Raw genomic sequence first — 20,395 nt, forward strand, 5'->3', positions numbered from 1 at the left:
GGCAAATATGTTTCATCTTCTCAGTGACAGCAGGTTGCTACCAAGAGGAAGTGTGAGCCAGTGCTGCCAGATCTCCAAGTTTTAAATGAGAAGCCCAGAAACCTAGATTTTTATGAGAAGTCTCTCCATTTTCAAATGTTGAAAACTGATTCCAGTTTTACAAAATATGCTGAGCTTTGCTTGAAAATTAGTACTAAACTGTGGGACCACAGTTTTGCACCTTCCAAAATTCTGAGATTATGCTGTTTGTTTTACTTTAATGTGCTAGAACTGCACTGTCTAGTATAGTAGCCACTAGTCACATGTGACTGTTAGACACTAGAAATGTGGCTCGTCCAAATTGAGATGTATTGTAAATATAAAATACGGAATGGATTTTGAAGACAGAATGAAACAAGTTTATAAAATATTTCAGTCATTTTTTAAGTGACATGTTAAATTGATAATATTTTGGATATATTTGTTAAATAAATTATTAAAATTAGTTCCACCTGTTTCTTTTTACTTTTAAAATGTGCTACTAGATTTAAAAAATTGCATATGTGGCTCACATTATATTTCTATTAGACAGCACTGTTCTGGAATTTAAAAAATAATCATGTATGACCACTGCAGATGTAGGGAGTTAGTGTCCTGAGAATCTGACTGCACCGGCAGCAGCAAGTCGAGGGCCTTCACACTAACACCCCTGCTTAGTGAGCGCTGCTTGTGCGTTGTCTCTTCCTGTTGGCATTTGCCCATGGACACCAGGAGTGAGTCTCTATAGCTGCCATTTTGCCAACAAGGATGAAGGGAGACTGGCTCAATGAAGCTGATGCCTCCTGAGGAACTGAGGTGGAGGAAACCACTGTGCCTATTTGTGCCCAGGTGGTACCCTTGGGAGTGATGAGGGGAAGGGCCAAGAGAGATAACTGTAGAAGAACTTAGAGATTTTGGCAGAGGTGAGCAGGTGAGTAATAGGTGGGAGAGTCCACCTGAAAAGTTGATGTCTGCATGTTTATAACTAGTAATGATTGTCTCCTGGGGCCACTGGGAGAAGATGGCGGGAACCTGATATATGAGCAAGGAAGGGACTCCCATTTATGGAACATCCTCTCTGTACTGGGCACCATGCTAGGTGCTGTTCATAAAGCATCTCAGACCAGGTCATAATTCTCAGAGCTCTCTGCTGGAAGAAGGTTAGGGTTTTGTTGTTGTTGTTTTTGTTGTTGTTGAGACAGGGTCTTGCTCTGTTACCTAGGCTGGAGTGCAGCGGTGTGATGAGCGCTTACTGCAGCCTTGACCTCCCAGGCTCAACTGATCCTCCTGTCCCAGCCTCATGAGTAGCTGAGACCACAGACATGTGCCACCATGCCTGGCCAGTTTATTTTTTGTGGAGAGGGAGCCTTGCTATGTTGCCCAGGCTGGTCTCTAAGCCCTGGGCTCAAGCGATCTGCCTGTTTCAGCCTCCCAAGGCAGGTGTGAGCCATCGCACCTCCCTTTAAATTTTTTTCTAAGAACGAGAATTACATTCTGGGTTTTTGTGGGGCAGGGTCTTAGAATGAGGAACTCTGACCAAGCAGGGCTTCAAGGGAACTGCGGGGTAGTGAACTGGGAGATAATCTTAGCAGCTGTTGGAAGCCCCTCATCTAGGGGTTGAAATTGTTTTTCGGTTTTTGTTTTTGCTTCTTGGAAATTAATTAATCAAATAGTTAAACTTTTAATAATATTCTTTACTATTACTACTACTATCCTTTAATGAATATCAATGAAAATTATTTTTCAGAAAATAACCAATTCACCCCAGAAGTTAATCAGCTGCAGAAGGGAGGAGGTGGATGCTTGTGCCACAGCTGTGATGTCTCCTGAGGAACTCCTCAGGGCCTGGATCTCATAGGCTTGCGGAAGGGCCCAGGTGAAGCCGCGAAACTGGTCTACATGACGTGGAAACCATGAGGGGACAAGTCGTGTTTCTGTTTTCCGACACAGACAAGGGATGAGAGAAGTAGGAAGAGCCTGTTGTCTACAAGTCTAGAAGCAACCACCAGAGGCAGGGTGGTTTGTCTAACAGAACACTGACTGGGACTTAGGAGATGTGACCTCTAGACTGGGGGCTGCCATTTGCTGGCTGAGCAACCCTGGGAGAAGTGACTTTATCTCTTTGGTCCTAAATTTTCTCATCTGTAATGGGGGAATTACCTACACACCTGCTAAACACAGAGACACAGAGTCTCTCTCTCTATACACACGTACACATATATACACTCAGCACTTGCAAGGCTAGAGGGAAACTGGTGACACTCTAAAGTCTGACTGATTCAGTGTTTTTGGAGAGCAGGACGTAAATGTATGATAAGAATGATCAAGGACTCTGCACACTGGGTGGCTTGGAGAGCCCACTTTCCCAGAAGAATCCTTGAGAGAAAAGGAAGCATGGGAGCAGTGGTGTTGAGTTCACTTCAAGCCCAATGCCGGTGCAGAGGGGAATGGCTCAGTGAGCTCTACAGTAGGTGACCTGGAGGAAGGTCACAGCAGCAATGAAAATGGGATGTGCATGAACACAGAGGATCCATGAACTACTGTAAAGTGTTGACAGTGTGTGCACACTGCAGACAGCAGGAGAAATGTATGTGTGCAATGCGACAAGAATGCAGAAGTCAGTAACATGTGCATGTTTGTTGTGCTCCTTTTTTCCTGTAGAGTTGCTAAAGTACAGAATTTAGCAAATAAAAAGGGGCCACCCTGGCCAAAAGTGGTCTTTAAAGTTCTAGTTACATTGTCAACCTCAAGTCCAGAGAGACTCCAATGGACACCTTTGATCAAGAGGACTGGGGGTGGGGGTGGGGACAGGGGAGGAGCAGCCCCAGGAATCCAGAGTCCAGGGCTGCCTGGTTGGGGGCCCCAACCGAGGCAGCTGGCATAAGCCTCACCTGGTCAGGGTTCTTCTAGGCCTTTCCTGGAGGGCCCACCCCATGGGAAATCCCTGGGGAACCCTCTTTTCCTTGACAGCTTCCTCAGGGTATCCCCAGCCCGTCTTAGTCTGCTCATTTAGGACCTACCTCTGGATGCCTCTCCCCACCCCTTTTCCCCACCAGGTGAAGAAAGAGCCAACCGCAGAGAAGGAATGAGGGGAGGAAACTTCTTGAGGGGTGAAGGGATTGATGGGCAGGGCCTGCGCTTCGCTTTCTAACCCCCTTGAAGCTCTGGAGCCTCTGAGTTGGTTTATCTTCACCCCTACTTCCTGGGCCCTTTCCAGCCAGCCCAGTGATGGGACAGTCTAACTGCATCAACGGGGTGTTTCCCCAGAAGCCCACAGCCCTTCACCACCTGGAGGGGTCTCTCCAGGAGCATGAGATCACTGAAGACCTGTTCCTTCTTTTCCTTTGTATTATTTTGTGTGCTTCTGTGTGTTGTTTGTTAGAGTGTGTGTGCTAATTTTATATTTGACCCAAACTGGAAACACACTTTCAGTTTGCAAAAACAAAGACCTTATTACTATACCAGTCATCACCCTCCCTCCTCTTTCTTCCTGCCCCCTTATGGTGGGGTGGTGGTGGGGCACTATCCTTCTGTCCCAGCCCAGGCCCAGAACTGAGAAAGGACCGTGACCTCCCTCTGCTTGAGTCTCTCACAACTAGTCCTAGTGCCCATCCATTTTTTGGCATCTATAGGTACACAGAAATTTATTTTGATTCTTCTGTTGTCTCCCCTTACCCTGAACATACATTTATGGAGCCCCAGCCATGCACCAGACCTGCCAGCCCCCAATGGTGGAGGGGCTGCCTCCTCTACAGCTGGCTGTTCCCTCTCCCCTGGAGTACTTCTGTCCCAAGTCCCCAGGCCTCCTCCCTGCCCCTCCAATGCATCTATCCCTACACCTGGACACTTACATGGGTGAAAAGGAATGTGATTAGTTATTACAGCAGGACCACAGCTGTAAACCAGGACTCCTCTGGGCAAACCAGGAGCCGGGTCACTCATCATAAGGCACAGCTTCCTGCCACACTCTTTTTTTCTAGAAGCTCCAACCCTCCAGATGCCCAGTCACCGAGTCCAGGGGCTCAGGCTCAGCACTATTGGTTTGCTTTGTTTTCACAGCCTCTCAATGAGTCCTGCAGGAACTGGGGAAATACTTGTGTGTGTGCGCGCGCGCTGGGGGGAATGAGTATCTGGGAGCGGCCTACAGCAGCTTCTGCTGTTTCAGTGAAGACTGTCTCTTGCAGCCCAACGCAGTAGAGTCCACTGAGCCCCCAGAATCAAGCCCAGCTTTCTTAGTCCTGCCTTTAGGGTGCAACTGCCAGGGTCCAGTGAATAAAATCCCTGCTCCATGAGGCTTACACTCCAATGGGGTAAGGGAGAAATAACAACACAATAACAAAGTATTATTATTAAGTGAATTATTTAGTATATTGGGAGTTTGTAAGTCATGATAAAATGAAAAGGTAGAGCAGGAAGCAGGGGCTGGGGGCAGGTTGCAGCCTCTTCAAAATGAAAGTGGATGGAAACAATGGACCCAGAAGTACCTGTCAGATAAGTCCCTGCATAGTCACATGGTGTGAGATATTATGAGAGATTCTAGAACAAAGTAATTTGGCAACAAATACTTAAGTGTTTGTAGTCTAAAACAAAAACTTTATTCAGTATCTATACTGTTTGTATTGATAGCGTATTTTTTGCAACTATTATCAGATAAAGCAAGTAAATAATATATATTTTGCATATTTTGATAAGAATCTAGACTTCAGGATTAGTCACAAGGAAGGCTATTGTAGGTTTCAAATTTGACTAAGAACAGGGTACTGTTGGTACTGAATCAAACATATTAATATGAAGTCATGTCTTTACAAAACATTACATTAAAAATATTTTGACTTTTTTCCACTGAAATGGCCCAGGAGAAATGTCACCTCTGCAATGCATCTTAATGCTGATTTTGGTTTCTAGTGTTAGTTTTCTCCCAAAGGAGCCAAAGTTTCTTGGAGCAGTAGTGGATGCCATCTCAGTTTGGAGTTGAAAGGTACAAGGTAATCCTAGAACGCCTATACCTTTTCGGGACAGAAAGCAAAGCGTTAAATAAGGGTCATTCAAAATTACAAAAGGAACAATCTATACAGGGCTCCTCCTGGCCAAAGTTGGGACAATACAAGCACCAGAAGGAGAATATTGGCTGGCACAATCGATGCCATATATTTGAAAAGTCATCAGTCCATGACACCCAAGAAGAGCAAAGCTACCATAATGCATTCTCAGAGAAGATGAATCTAATAGAATGCATTTCTACTTGTTATTCAATCATGTTGGGCTTATCGACTCGTTTATCGTGTCAATGAAGAATACCAGTAAATGCAAATCCATCAGTCAGAGGGCATTTTTTCTCCTCTAAAGGCTCCTCTCTGCCCCTTAACGTCCAGTCTTTCCCAGCTTGGCTCTCCCTGTCCTGTCAAGGGGTTCGGTGGAAAAGTCTTTTAAGTTCCCTTCACAGAAGGATTGCAGACTCTGCCGGTCTAGTCTCTGGGCCAACCCTCCCCGTCTCTTTAATAAAGATGTTTTTTATTATTTTCCGTGTGCAGTATATTATCCTTAGGCTAGAGTACCTTTCCGGGCGTGCAGACCTCTTAGTTTCCTTTGAATCTGGAGGACTTAATCCCATCGCCAGCTTCCGGAGCTCACCAGGAGGGGGAAGATCCCATTACATCCACGGGCGTCTGGCGCCACCTTGTGGTCAGTGCTGAAATTTTTTTCTCTTCCCTCTCGCAATGAAGCTCGCTGGGCTTCCTGGATGAAGAAAGGAAAGCTCAGGCCGGTTTCCCAGAATAATAACTCAGTTACACAGTTTCCACGGGCTTGGTCCTTCACAAACCTCCACTGTCACTGGTGGAGTTAGAATTTAGCAGCCACCCTCTCCTCGCTCTGTGTATCTGTCCCGAGCTCACGGTTTGGGGCTTCACGCTATACAAGGCTCTCCCTCCTCGCTGGGACCTTGGCCTCTCTTCTCTCTCCGGTCTGTTGATCTTTCCTCCACGCTACCATTCCCTATCTCTCGGAAATAGACTTTTTTTGGATGTCTTTTTGTTTTCCTTCTGTGTGTCCTATTTCTAGGATCCCTTTACTAGACGGACTTTCCAGGAGTGTTCCTCAACCCCCGCACAGAGCAGTAGGGAGGAGCCTGCTGCTGCTTGCTCATGTTAAACCAGCGTGCTGCCCAGCCTGCCAAGTTTGGAACTGGAACACTAGAGGTGGCCCCAAATTACAGCTTTCTCTTGTGGCTCCTGGGACTCCCAGTTTCTTCAGCAACAACAACAAAACCTGGAAAAACGTATCCTTGCCAGAGGTGGGAGAATGAGGCTCACAAAAGGAAAACACGGACCTTTCTTGTCTCCCCCAGTGAGAGATTGCAAGACCAGGTTGTAAAACCCCATTAAGGACCTTAGAGGAAGAATTGAGCAAGGAGCCTTCTCAGGTGCCTGCAAACATCTCCAAGAGCAAAAGTATAAATCCTCATATTGTGGAGGAGATACATGTTCCTGGTTCCTTCACTGGACCTCATTGAGAAAATTAAACAAACAAACAACAACAACAACAACACTACGTTAAAAAACAAAAAACAAAAACAAAAACAAACAAAAAACCCTGGCGGCAGGGTGCGGTGGCTCACGCCTGTAATCCTGGCACTTTGGGAGGCCGAGGCGGGCGGATCACCTTAGGTTAGGAGTTCGAGACCAGCCTAACATGGAAACCCCATCTCTACTAAAAATACAGATATCAGCTGGACATAGTGGCGGGCGCCTGTAACCCCAGCTACTCGGGAGGCTGCGGCAGGAGAATCTCTTGAACCCCGGAGGCGTAGGTTGCAGTGAGCTGAGATCCCAGCATTGCACTCCAGCCTGGGCAACAGAGCAAGACTCCCTCTCAAACAAACAAACAGAAAACCAACCCTGGCTTTTGGAGAAATGAGTGCCTGAACAAACCTCAGTAACTTCTAAATTTTGTGTCTGTACTTAAAACAGCTCCTCTAGGAAGTGGCCACATGCCTCCAAATTTCCTGGAGATGCCAGCCAGTCTTCTATGAAATTGCCTTAGTATAAGATTAGGTCTACAAAACATCATCTTGAGTTTCTGGCCCTAGGAGATTACAGCCCAGAAAGTAGGCTCCTCTGATGTCATCCCACCTGCATTAATCACAAGGCAAGCTTCCCCAGGTGAAATCATTTCATTGACATTAACTGCTCACTGTCTCACTTGAACTTTTTTTCTTTTTTTTGAGATGGAGTCTTGCTCTGTCGCCCAGGCTGGAGTGCAGTGGCGAGATCTTGGCTCACCGCAACCTCTGCTTCCCGGCTTCAAGCGATTCTCCTGTCTCAGCCTCCTAAGTAGCTGGGATTACAGGCACCTGGCACTATTCCCAGCTAATTTTTGTATTTTTAGTAGAGACTGAGTTTTACCATGTTGGCCAGGCTGGTCTTGAATTCCAGACCTCAGGTGATCTGCCCGCTTCAGCCTCCCAAAGTGCTGGGAGTACAGGCATGAGCCACTGCGCCCTGTCTTACTTGAACTTTTGAGTCTTGCAGTTGGAAATAGATCAAAATGGAATGGATTTCCCCTTTTCTTGGCCTCACCCCAGATCAGGCCTAGATTATGGAGGGCCAGTGAGTTGGAACACTTACTGTGTGTTTCTGTTTTTGTTTTTAGACAGTGGTCTTGCTCTGTCGCCCAGGCTGGAGTGCAGTGGCGAGATCTTGGCTCACCGCAACCTCTGCTTCCCGGCTTCAAGCGATTCTCCTGTCTCAGCCTCCTAAGTAGCTGGGATTACAGGCACCTGGCACTATTCCCAGCTAATTTTTGTATTTTTAGTAGAGACTGGGTTTTACCATGTTGGCCAGGCTGGTCTTGAATTCCAGACCTCAGGTGATCTGCCCGCTTCAGCCTCCCAAAATGCTGGGAGTACAGGCATGAGCCACTGTGCCCTGTCTTACTTGAACTTTTGAGTCTTGCAGTTGGAAATAGATCAAAATGGAATGGATTTCCCCTTTTCTTGGCCTCACCCCGGATCAGGCCTAGATTATGGAGGGCCAGTGAGTTGGAACGCTTCTGTGTGTTTTTGTTTTTGTTTTTAGACAGTGCTCTTGCTCTGTCACCCAGGCTGGAGTGCAGTGGCGTGATCTTAGCTCACTGCAACCTCCACCTCTTGGGTTCAGGTGATTCTCCTGCCTCAGCCTCCCAAGTAGCTGGGATTGCAGGCACCTGCCACCACACATGGCTAGTTTTTGTATTTTTAGTAGAGACAGCGTTTCACTATGTTGCCCAGGCTAGTCTTGAACTCCTGGCTTCAAGTGATCTGCCCGCCTCGGCCTCCCAAAGTGCTGGGATTGCAGGCGTGAACCACCGCCTATGTTTTAAATGAAGAGTTTCAGTTTAGCTGATGGCAGCAAATAGATGCTGAAATTTAAATACAAGTAACATTAAGTAACGTCTTGCTCTGTTGCAACTTTGGGTTGACAAAGGCAAGCCTCAGGTTAAAGAACCGATAAAAAGCTTGGCCATGAGGTGTGGGTCTCAGCATGTTGCTTAAAAACAAAAAGCCCAGCTTCCAGAGATGTGCATGGTGTTGATTGTGGCAGAGTGTATAAGAAAGTGGGGCCCACTCTTTTCTTTGGCTAATGACTCATTTAAAAACTCATTTGTCACCTACATTTATTTCAAAATTGGAATTTTTGTATTAAATGCTATTTAAAACTTCAGAAAGGCATTAAAAACTTGATAATTGAAACAGGTGATATGTCAATTCACCTTTTAAATTCAAAGAATAGAATTCAGAATAAATCATAAAATTTGGGAAGAATTTGGATTTCTTCACCAACACTAAATAGCTTTGCATAAATGTGTGCTATAATTGTAAACACTGGTGTGTTTTACAAACTGGTTTTATTGGAATCCACATAGTCTGAAAATTGTATGATTCTGTAAAAAGTTTCCGCTTGAACTTTCTGAGAATGGTTTAAAGGTGAAATAATCTGATACACTTCTCTGTCAATAAAAAATAAATCATGATATGATTGGACATACCTGCTTATGTGTTTTTGTTTTTTTTGTTTTTTGTTTTTTTTTTGAGACGGAATCTTGCTCTGTTTCACAGGCTGGAGTACGGTGGCACTGTCTTGGCTCACTGCAACCTCCGTCTCCCAGGTTCAAGCGATTCTTCTGCCTCAGCATCCAGCGTAGCTGTGATTACAGGTGCTTATGTATTTTTAATTTAAACTTTATTGAAGTATATCTGATTGTATTGTTATGGCATTCTCATTTGGCTTCGGGAAGTTTGAATTTTCTATAGAGTTAATGTAGTTGGTAATTGTGTTTTCCAAAGACTTCTGAGAATTTGGAAATCTCCAGTCTATTGGTCTGTAATTAAAATAAGGACAACAATAATATATATGAAGCAAAGTCTGAATTTTTATTCATAAGTCAAAAGAGAGTTCCGGCCAAAATCTTAAGATACTGCATTTATAACTACTATTCTTGGCTAATCATAAAGATTCTGATCCTCCTGTGAGAAAATAAAACATTTTGACTGGTTCTGGGTCAAGAAACTACTAATTGGGAGAACCATTTTGATTTTTTACTGAAAATGTTGATGTAACAACACATACCTGATATATTAGGTTGGTAAGGGGGTGTTGAATATTATAAAGGGAGGGAGAGCCTATAGCTCATAAAAAGGAGCAAGACAAATTAAAAGCTTGGAAGATAAGAGCAGAATTAAAAGGAAAACAAACAAACAAACAAACTCCTAAACCTGTGAAAGTAACATGGGTTTAATAGATTAAATGTCAGGGGCAGAACTGGCTAATTCAGCCAGAAATCATGTGTGCCAATCTGGATTATATCCATGTATTAAAGCATTGTAGATGGAGAAACACAACCATCATGCAGAATGTTGGCCACTGTGCTGCTGGAGGCTCCTCTATCACCTCACGGTAGGGAGGATCCCCTGTGTTTCTGGTGGCTGCCAGTCACCCCCCTCTAGAGCTTTGGTCTGTCAGCTGTTCTGATGCCAGGGCTCTCAAATTGCAAACAAAGGAGAACAGATGAGCCAACGCTCTATACAGAGCCAAAGAGTCAGAGATTATGAATGAGTTTGGAGCAAAGAGATTTTTAGCAAATCCTTAGTGGAATGCCATCTAAAAATAAACAAAAAAGAAGTATTAGAAAAGTCGAGGTTTATTTAATAATTGAAAAATTTGCATTAATGTTGTAATACTATTTTAGAACTATTTTTTCCAGACAAATAAGTGATCGTTTATTTTGTCAGAAATCTAGACTTCTTAGCATAAGAGAAGAGGAACTACAATTGTAGAATCAAGAATTTGAGTAGGTGATGAATATTTCAATTACAGTGATTTAATTTTTACCAGTTAGGTGAATGTATTAAATTATCACATGTACCCTGAAAATGTGTGCATCTATGACTTATCAATAATAATAATAATAAAAAAAACCCAGAATGGCACTGATGTTTCAAATTAGGCAAAAAATACCTTAATGGAATTCATAAAACTAAAATTTCTAAAGAAAAACACTCTGTATCCCATAAATATGTACAATTATTATGTGTCAGCTAAAAATAAAAGGAAAAAAAGCAAAAAAAAGACTTTGATTAGGAACACTTTATTGTTAGAACTGGACTGAAAAAAAATCAAGATAAATTCAAGCTTTTAAAAGAACAAAAATGGCCGGGCGCGGTGGCTCAAGCCTGTAATCCCAGCACTTTGGGAGGCCGAGACGGGTGGATCACGAGGTTAGGAGATCGAGACCATCCTGGCTAACACGGTGAAACCCCGTCTCTACTAAAAAATACAAAAAACTAGCCGGGCGAGGTGGCAGCGCCTGTAGTCCCAGCTACTTGGGAGGCTGAGGCAGGAGAATGACGTAAACCCGGGAGACAGAGCTTGCAGTGCGCTGAGATTTGGCCACTATACTCCAGCCTGGGCGACAGAGCGAGACTCCGTCTCAAAAAAAAAAAAAAAAAAAAAATTAAATAAATAAATAAAAGAACAAAAATAGTAAATTAAAAATATGTATCCATTGTCTCTCTGTCTATTGAAATGCCCAGGAGCCATGTCACCTCACAATGCACTTTAGCACCCACATTCTGGTCTCTAACGCTCTTCTTACCAAAAGCATCTTGGGAGGAATGACATATTCCACACTTTGAGCTGGAAGTTCAAGGAAAACCTACACACTGAACAACAAGGCCAGAAATCAAGAAAGTTTGAATAAATCAATAGAATCAAAAGGACAGAGGAGCCCATCTAAAAGGGGTTCTGCTGGCCAAAGTTGAGGGAACTTGAATGTCAAAAGGACAGTATTGGCTGAAGCCAATGGGCATACGGTGGATTGGAAAAGCCATGAGTCCAAGAAGATACATAAAAGGAACAAAAGACTACAAGTGGTGTAAGAGAAAATGGAGGAAAAAAGAGAGGATTTGCCAGTCGGGCCCGGTGGCTTACGCCTGTAATCCCAGCACTTTGGGAGGCTGATGCGGGCGGATCACGAGGTCATGAGATCAAGACTATCCTGGCTAACATGGTGAAAGCCTCGTCTTTAATAAAAATATAAAAAAATTAGCTGGGCGAGGTGGCGGGTGCCTGTAGTCCCAGCTACTCCAGAGGCTGAGACGGGAGAATGGCGTGAACCCGGGAGGCGGAGCTTGCAGTGAGCTGAGATCGTGCCATTGCATTCCAGCCTGGGCGACAGAGCCAGGCTTCATCTCACAAAAAAAACAAAAACAAAAAACAAAAAACAAGAGAGAATCTGCTGAGTCATTTACATGTTGGTATTATGTTGGAGTTACTGATTTGTGTGTTGTGTAGATAAAGAAAACAAAAACTAGGAAACACAAATATATCAGTCAGAAGAAGTTGTACAGCTCAAGGGGAATATGAGTGGAATGACCCTGTAAGTTGTGACTTTGAGTCACACAATGCCACATAAAATATCACAATTAAATTGGGATACTTTGATTATACTCTTGCACTAGAAGGACCCATAACACTGATGCTTAGGAATTGAAGTTGGATGGATTCCGGCTGCTGCCTGGTGGTCAGTCCCCCTCATTTCTTGCTGCATGGAGGTCGTAAGTTAATAGTAAAATTCCTACTGAAAAAAATTTTTTTAATTCTGTGTTTCATTTCCACAACATTGATCAAAAAGAAAATTCTCTTTCAAGAAATAAATTAACTCAAACTTCATAATAAGCCCGTACAAAGATGACAAACTGGGCAATGTGTGTCATTAATTCAAAGAGTATTTAAGTATTTAACTTCAGTCAGAGCACGAACACACTCACACATATTTATACACACATATGTATACACACATATGTATACACACATACACATACACACATACATATACACACATACACATATACACACATTCACACTCATACATAAATACACACATATATAAATGTATACTTGTATAAACACACTTATATGTCAAAACACACATATACACACATGCAAGTATACACACACACACAAACACACACGCGCACACTTTGAAATGCTCTGAAAACTTACAGTTCATATTGTTAACTTATTTTAAAAATGCCAACATTTATAAATTTAGAAAAGGAGAGATCTTTTGGATCAACATGTGGAAATGAGATTTGGACTCAGAAAAAAGCTTTTCAATAGAACTTTTCTAAATTTCTTATAAAGGGTTACAGCTTGCAAGGTGGTCATCCCACAGGCTGGAAAGCCTGCCTCTGGCCAAGACCAGAGACAGGACTCGGCAAATTCTCTCTCTCTCTCTCTTTTTTTTTTTTTTTTTTGTGAGACGGACTCTCGCTGTGTCGCCCAGGCTGGAGTGCAGTGGCACAATCTCGCCACTTTGAAGGAGGAGGGGTTGGGGTAGGAGCTTTATGCTGAAAGGGTTGGCTAAACACACATGTTCAACAGGTTACAGGAGGAGCCTCCTGGGTTCAAGCGATTGTCCTGTGTCAGCCTCCTGAGTAGCTGGGATTACAGGTGTCCACCACCACACCTGGCTAATTTTTTTTTGTATTTTTAGTAGAGACTGGGTTTCACCATGTTGGCCAGGCTGGTCTCGAACTCCTGGCTTTAAGTGATCCGCCTGCCTCAGCCTGTCACAGTGCTGGGATTACAGGCTGCCCTGCATTCTTACTGCTGTGCTGTTTCCTGTTCTTTCTCAGGGAAGAAGGTCCTCACTGAGCCCCTCCCAGCCCAGCCCCTGAGCTTCATGACCTTCCCAGCTCCAGGTTTCCACTGGTAACCAGTTTCTGGATCTAGGCCCCTTGGTTCAAATTCTTTTGAAAGAGAATCTGCTTGAGCCAGCTCATGAGTTGATGTCTGTCCTGGGTCTAGATAATTTTGGCTTAGGGGCAGGGCCAAAAGCATAGGAGTGATCTGAGGAAGGGAGAAAAGCCTGGTGGCTGCCACTATCCAGGCGAGGGCATGGACAGACCCATAGTCAGGGCCAGCTTCATGGCATATGGCCAGTGCAGTTGCACTGTGAGCTCAAAAGGCTCCCGCCTCCTTGGAGTTTAGTGCTCTGTGGTTGCTGTTTCGAAATTCTTAATTTTACCTTTGAATGTGTGTTTTGTAAGTGAAGTCCAATGGGACAATGCAGTGTGCCAAGGGCTTGGAGGCTCAGCTTACATGTGGGCCCACCTTGCACTGCCTCCTTGGCACGGTTTCTTAGCCACCCGCTCCCCTGCCCCTGGCTCCATGTCTGACGGACCTCCTGTTCCCTGCCTTCACCCCGGGACCATTGCTGCTCTCCACCTCTGCAGGGGCCTAGGTGGGGGCTCAGGGACTGCTGGGTGCTCACACTTTGTGATGTCTTGGGGCATGGCATGGTGGTGGCTGTCTTCAGGCTGCCATTGCCATGATGTGTCTGAGCCTCTCACTACCCTCTATCCATGTACCAAGTGCATCCCAGCATGGAGGTTTAGAGATCCTTGGGGATCACCCCTATGCTGTGGGTTGGGGCTGTGAGTCTGTGGGAAGTGGAGGCACCCGCTTGAGTTTCCCAGGCCCTACCCTCAGGTGAGGCGGGGGGCACTGGATGGCTGGTGGGAGGTGGAACCCACAGGTAGTCAGTGTGCATATGCACGTGTGCTGTGTCACAGGGTGCCTGGGGAATCCTCCCTTCCTCCTTCTTTTTATTTATTTATTTTTGAGACGGAGTCTCACTGTGTCACCCAGGCTGGAGTGTAGTGGCATGATCTTGGCTCACTGCAACCTCTGCCTCCTGGGCTCATGCAATTCTCTTGCCTCAGCCTCCTAAGTAGCTGGGACTACAGGCACCTGCCACCACGTTCCGCTAAATTTTGTATTTGTAGTAGAGACAGTGTTTCATCATGTTGGCCAAGCAGTTCTCGAACTCCTGACCTCAAGTGATCCACTGGCCTTCGCTTCCCAAAGTGATGGGATTACAGGAGTGAGCCACCCCGCCCAGCCCTCCCTTCCTCTTTCTATACTTCCCTGAGTCTGCCTTAGGTTTGCCTCTTCTGGCCAGCTCATGGCACCCTCTGGGGACAAGCCATGAAGGAGGAATTCTGTAATTTCGGTGATCCTGCACCAAGTAAATGTTCTGGTATTTGCATTTAAAATTGTCATTGCACGCTATAAAGATGAGCAGTGAAGAGATTGTACTCATAATTTTAAATTTTTGACTTTTTTTTCACTTAGAATACCATTAAACAGCAAATAATAATTAAAAAAACCCACCATGACAATCCTAGAAAGAGATCACAAAAGAAAGGAAAAAGCTTTCCATGCACCCTTAATGACACTTTTTCTACTTCATGCACGAGGGCCCTCACAATGTGCGTAGTGGATACTGCTTGTGTTCAATGTGTGCAGCCAATGAAGGAAACAGAGGAGTCCAGGGCCATAGGGCAAGAATGGCGAGTTTGTGTTGGGATGTGTTGGGTTTGGGGTGCTGGATGTCTGGAAGGCTGTAAGAGTGGCAATCCCAGCACAGGTGATAGGCAGCATTTTATGCTGCTCCGAGAGGAGGCCCCTGGGTTTGGTAGGAGAGCTGTGTCAATAGTGGGCAGCTGCGTGTCCCATGGAGGAGTGGAGGGGTGGCAGTCCACTCCTTCCAAAAGCATGAATGCAGGAGGAAAGTACCAAGAGGAGCAAGTCAAGGGTGGCTGGAGTAGGGGGTCTCAGCATGCTAGAGTCACCCGGGGAACATTACAAAGGGCAGATGCCTGTGCCTCACTCCAGATCATTTGAAGAAAAATCTCCTGGGGTGGGTGTGGTCATCTGCCATTCAAAAAAATCACAAACACATACACAAACAAAAAGGCAATAAGAAATGGAAAACAGCTCTGGGTTATGCAGAAGGATGGCAGGTTCTGAAGCATCAGGACGAGGCTGCTCTTGTTTAGAGATGCATTTTGGTCCTGGTGTAGTTGGTTTCTAGCTGTGTGACCTTGGACAGGTCACTGTCACTTTTCTCACTCTCATTTTCTGTCCCAGTGAACAAGGAGCTTGGACCAGATGGTCGTGGAGGGGCACTGGGCTCTGACTGTCTGTGGGGACAAGGGTCTCTTTCCCCGTCCACGCTGCAGACCTTCCTTACTCCCCACAGCCCTGGTCTGCAGTGGGCCCAGCACCGGCCCTTCTCATCCTGCCCAGAAGAAAGGAAACTTCTCCATAAGAGCTAATGTAGTGGGGACCAGCTCGACACTCTGGAGAGTCATAGTGCCAGAGGAAGTGGAGCAGAGGGACAGGGAATGTGGCTTCCAGACTCAAGCTACCCACATTCTGACTCGATCACTGAATAGTTATGTGACCTTGGACAAATTCCTTGGCCTCTCTGAGCTTTGACTCCTCACCTGGAAAATGGAGCTAATAACAACACTTCCCACAGTAGGACGGGGAGAGGATGAAATGAGATGAGCGTGCAAGTTCTTAGTGCGGTGTCAGGGGTATGGTCAGCACTCAGTGATTCCAGCCCACTGGAATTGACTGTTATCCAGCCTTGCTGCTTGGCCACTTGCTCTGCTTTCAGACAGGGTGATCTGCGGGTTCTGAGGCTTGTGGGGTACGCTAGATGGGCTGCTTCCTTGCCAGGCTAATACAGTTCCTGAAACATCCCGGTTACCTCCCTGGGTGTAGACTCCGCACCTGCCCCAGTGAGCTGTGTCCAGGCCCCTCTTCTTGCCCCTCTTACCTGAATTGGTCGTTGGAGTTTCCAGGCTTGGGAAGCTCAAGCCAGGCTGGGCTGGTGGTGTAGCCATAGGAGAGAACAGGAGCTTGTGAGCAGCACCGCTGAGGCCCAGAGCCTTCTGAGCCCTTTGGGGCAAAAGGGAGAGTCTGGTCTATGTGATACCAGCATTTGCACCTGAGATTCTTATACAAAAGTCCTGTGTCCCCACTCAACCCTCTGGGGTGAGAAAGGGCTTGGGGAGGCCTCTAGCACTGTGGCTTCTTAGAATATTGAGCCAGTCTCTCCTACATCAGCTCTCTTGGAGAGGCGTCCACGCTTGCGGGCAGGACGGGCGAGAGAGGGAGGGATTCCTGCCAAAGCCACTAATAAACAAATTCCTCCCATCACTGAGTGAAGATGTTGCCACTTTGGAAATGGGCTTGTCCACTCTGTCGGAAGGCCGAAATGTCCTGTGGCTGGGTCCCACATCTTGCTCAATAGTGTCTGAGACATGACTGGAAGACATCTGCTCAAGACGGTGGAGTGAGCACACATAAAACCCTCTCTGTGACCACCTCCAAACCTGGAGGAATGATGGGGACACACACATACTCTTTCTCTCTCTCTGTGTACTAAGAATGAAGAGTGAAACTACAGGAGAAGCTGGTGAAGAGTAGCCCAGGGGTAGAAGGAGTTGGGTATACATAGGCTGGCTTTAAAGCTCTTGTGAGAATGGGGATGAACATGCCTGTGCTTGACAGGAGACCCGACCCATGCTCCCTGCATGTAGCTGGGGCTGAAAACACTCCAGATATGTGCTGCTTGCTCATGGTGCGGGAAGAAAAGGGCACCACGGAAACGTGAGAACCAGGCTGGTGCTGCACAGGGGTGCTGCATCAGGAATGTTTTTGGCTGACAGCCAACACCCCAAACTCCGTAACATAAGACCTGCTCCTGGGTGTGCAGATCAGGAAGAATGGGCTCAGGCAACTGCAAAAGCACCTCACATGGAAGCGCCTGTCCATCGAAAAAGAATTCCCATGCAGAATGAGCTACAAAACAAAAATTGCAAAGGACATGTCAACACTGATCATGAGGCATACTTCTCAGGCTTACGCAAAATTAATAACAGTAGAGGTGGAAATTATGAACCATTTGAAAGGATGATAATTAGTCTCACAGAAAGTCTCTCATCCTCCCTTAAAATTTGTCTAGTTGGGGGCAGTATTTCCCCTACCAATGGATGACTTTCTGATCATTCCTGGGTAATAAAATGCTTGGTAGTCACATGAAACCATGGCTTTAATTCACAGTTAAAATAGTCTATTCCCAGATAGGAAAACAGTCTGAACTGTTGTTTTTTTTTTTAAGACAGGGTCTTACTCTGTTGCCCAGACTGGAGTGCTGTGGCAGGATCACGACTCACTGCAGCCTTGACCTCCTGGGCTCAAGTGATTTATCCCGCCTCAACCTTCCCGTAGTTGGGACTACAGGCACGTGCCACTGTGCCAGCTAAATTTTGTATTTCTTATAGAGACAGGGTTTGCCATGTTGCCCAGGCTGGTCTTGAACTCCTGAACTCAGGTGATCCACCTGCCTCAGCCTCCCAACGTGCTAGGATTACAGACATGAGCCACCGCGCCCCACCCACTTTAAACTCTTATAAAAGATAAAGCCTCTTTTGTCTCCAGCAAGGGGCTTTCTTACTTCAGGGAGGGGTGTGGTCAGCTTCTCTTTTTTTCCTCCTCCTTTACCTGCTGCCGTTGTTCACCCACCTGGGATTGGAGTTCCAGAAGGGGAGAGAGATTGTAGCACTGTTCACAATAGCCAAGATTTGGAAGCAACCTGAGTGTCCATCCACAGACAAATGGATAAAGAAAATGCAGCACGTACACACAACGGAGTACTATTCAACCATAAAAATGAGTGAGAGCCTGTCATTTGCAACAACATGGATGGAGTTGGAGGTCATTATGTTCAGTGAAAGAAGCCAGGCACAGAAAGACAAACTTCGCATGTTCTCACTTGTCTGTGGGGACTAAAAATTAAAACAATTGAAGTCATGGAAATAGAGAGTAGAAGGATGGTTACCAGGGGCTGAGGAGGGCAGTGAGGATAAGTGGGGATGCTTAATGGGTACAAAAATAGAGTCAGACAGAATTAATAAGATCTAGTATGTGATAGCACATTGAAGTGACTACAAGTCAACAATAGTTTATTGAATGTTTTAAAATAACCAAAAGAGTATAATTGGAATGTTCATAACACAAAGAAATGATACATGCTTGAGGTGATGGAAACCCCATTGACCCTGATGTGGTTATTATACATTGTATGCTTGTGTCAAAACATCTCATGTACCCCACAAACATACACACCTACGTGTCCATAAAAATTAAAAGAAAAAAGAAAGGAAGAAGGGAGCTGGGCTCAGGAAGGTCTTACTTGATTGGAAGAGTTGAAGGCTGGTTGTGGCTCTCTGGGCCCTGTTGAGGTTTCAAGCTGATTCTTTCTCCTATGGGCACTTTTACGCGTTTTTTGTAGGCATGCCTGCTGAAACTCAGAGTGTCACTCCCGTGATGTAGGCAACACATCTTTTTTTAAAGCTTTATTCCTTAGCCTCTGGTTTTCCCAGATGCCGCCTTCCACTCTGCAGCTGCAGGCTGTTTGGCTTCCTCAAGGTGAGCCAGGCTCCCACCTTCTTTCTTCCTCAGTGGCGGGGACACAAATCAAGCTCTCTGCATGGGACCCTAAGCTTGGGGCTAAGCGGTCATCTGCTCCATTCCACCCTTTCCCTGGGGCGATGAGACTTAGAGCGCTTCAACAGCTCTCTTCTAAGATATCCTCTTCACATGCCCTTGGAAATGTCCAATAACTCAATCCTTTTCATATGCTTTCAAAAGGTGGAAGGCATGACTTTTAAATATTACTTTTTTTTTTTTTTTTTTTGAGAGAGTCTCGCTCTGTTGCCCATGCTGGAGTGCAGTGGCACGATCTCAGCTCACTGCAAGATCTGCCTCCTGGGTTCATGCCATTCTCCTGCCTCAGCCTCCCAAATAGCTGGGACTATAGGTGCCCACCACCAGGCCGGCTAATTTTTTGTGGTTTTAGTAGAGACGGGATTTCACCATGTTAGCCAGGATGGTCTCGATCTCCTGACCTCGTGCTCTGCCCTCCTTGGCCTCCCAAAGTGCTGGGATTACAGGTGTGAGCCACCGCGCCCGGCCTAAATATTACTTTTAGTCTGGGTGTGGTGGCCCACACTTGTAATCCCAGCACTTTTGGAAGCTGAGGCAGATGGATTGCTTGAGCCCACGAGTTCGAGACCAGCCTGGGCAACATGGCAGAACCTCATCTCTACAAAAATTAAAAAATTAGCCAGGTGTGGTGACATTCGCCTATAGTCCTAGCTACTTGGGTGGCTGAGTGGGCAGGATCACCTGAGCCTGGCAGGTCGAGGCTACAATAAGCTGTAATCACACCACTGCACTCCAGCCTGGGAGACAGAGTGAGACCCTATCTTAAAAATATTAGTTTTAAGATTAACATTATGTTACATACTGAACTGGTAAGGACGGAATAGTGTCCTTGCAATGAGAGCAGGATATTATTAAACAAAAATAGGCAGTCATGAAATATATTGCTACTGGAAATAAAAAAAAAGACTGCAACAGGCAGGATAGACAACAGGTGAAAATAGCTGGTGAAAGATAAGTGAATTAAAAGATAGAAATGCTGGTTGTATTGGCGCCCGTCTGTAATTGATTCACAGTGCGTTGGAAGGCCAGAAGTTTGTGACCAACCTGAGCAACATAGTGACACCTCATCTCTTTAAAAAAAAAAAAATTAGATGAATGATGACATGTACCTGTAGTCCCAGCTACTTGGGAGGCTGAAGTAAGAGGATTTACTTGGGTCCAGGAGTTCAAAGTTGCAATGAGCTATGATCGTACCACAGCACTCCAGCCTAGGTGACAGCCTTCCTTCCTTCCTTCCTTCCTTCCTTCCTTCCTTCCTTCCTTCCTTCCTTCCTTCCTTCCTTCCTTCTTTCCTTCCTTCCTTCCTTCCTCCCTCCCTCCCTCCCTCCCTCCCTCCCTCCCTTCCTTCCTTCCTTCCTTCCTTCCTTCTTTCCTTCCTTCCTTCTTTCCTCTCTTTCTCTCTCTCTTTCTTTCTTTATTTCTTTCTTTCTCTCTCTTTCTCTCTCTCCCTCCCTCCCTCCCTCCCTCCCTCC

At 45.6% G+C, this 20,395-nt stretch overlaps 1 protein-coding gene across 3 annotated transcripts in view; it reads left to right on the forward strand.

Moving 5' to 3' along the window:
* The window catches only part of LOC105469919 (interleukin 20 receptor subunit beta), a 43,305-nt gene extending 40,506 nt beyond the window's left edge, over positions 1-2,799 (forward strand). For 2 of the 3 annotated variants that reach the window (XM_011721523.2, XM_024789171.2), the window contains one exon: positions 1,766-2,799. In XM_011721523.2, coding sequence (XP_011719825.2) covers positions 1,766-1,876 — 111 coding nt within the window. In that variant the 3' untranslated portion in view covers positions 1,877-2,799. The remainder of the gene's footprint in view (positions 1-1,765) is intronic. The other variant, XM_011721525.3, reaches the window with a different exon arrangement.
* Positions 2,800-20,395: the final 17,596 nt, after the last annotated feature.

This window comes from Macaca nemestrina, chromosome 2 (assembly GCF_043159975.1).
Source record: "Macaca nemestrina isolate mMacNem1 chromosome 2, mMacNem.hap1, whole genome shotgun sequence".
Classification (NCBI taxonomy): Eukaryota; Metazoa; Chordata; class Mammalia; order Primates; family Cercopithecidae; genus Macaca; species Macaca nemestrina.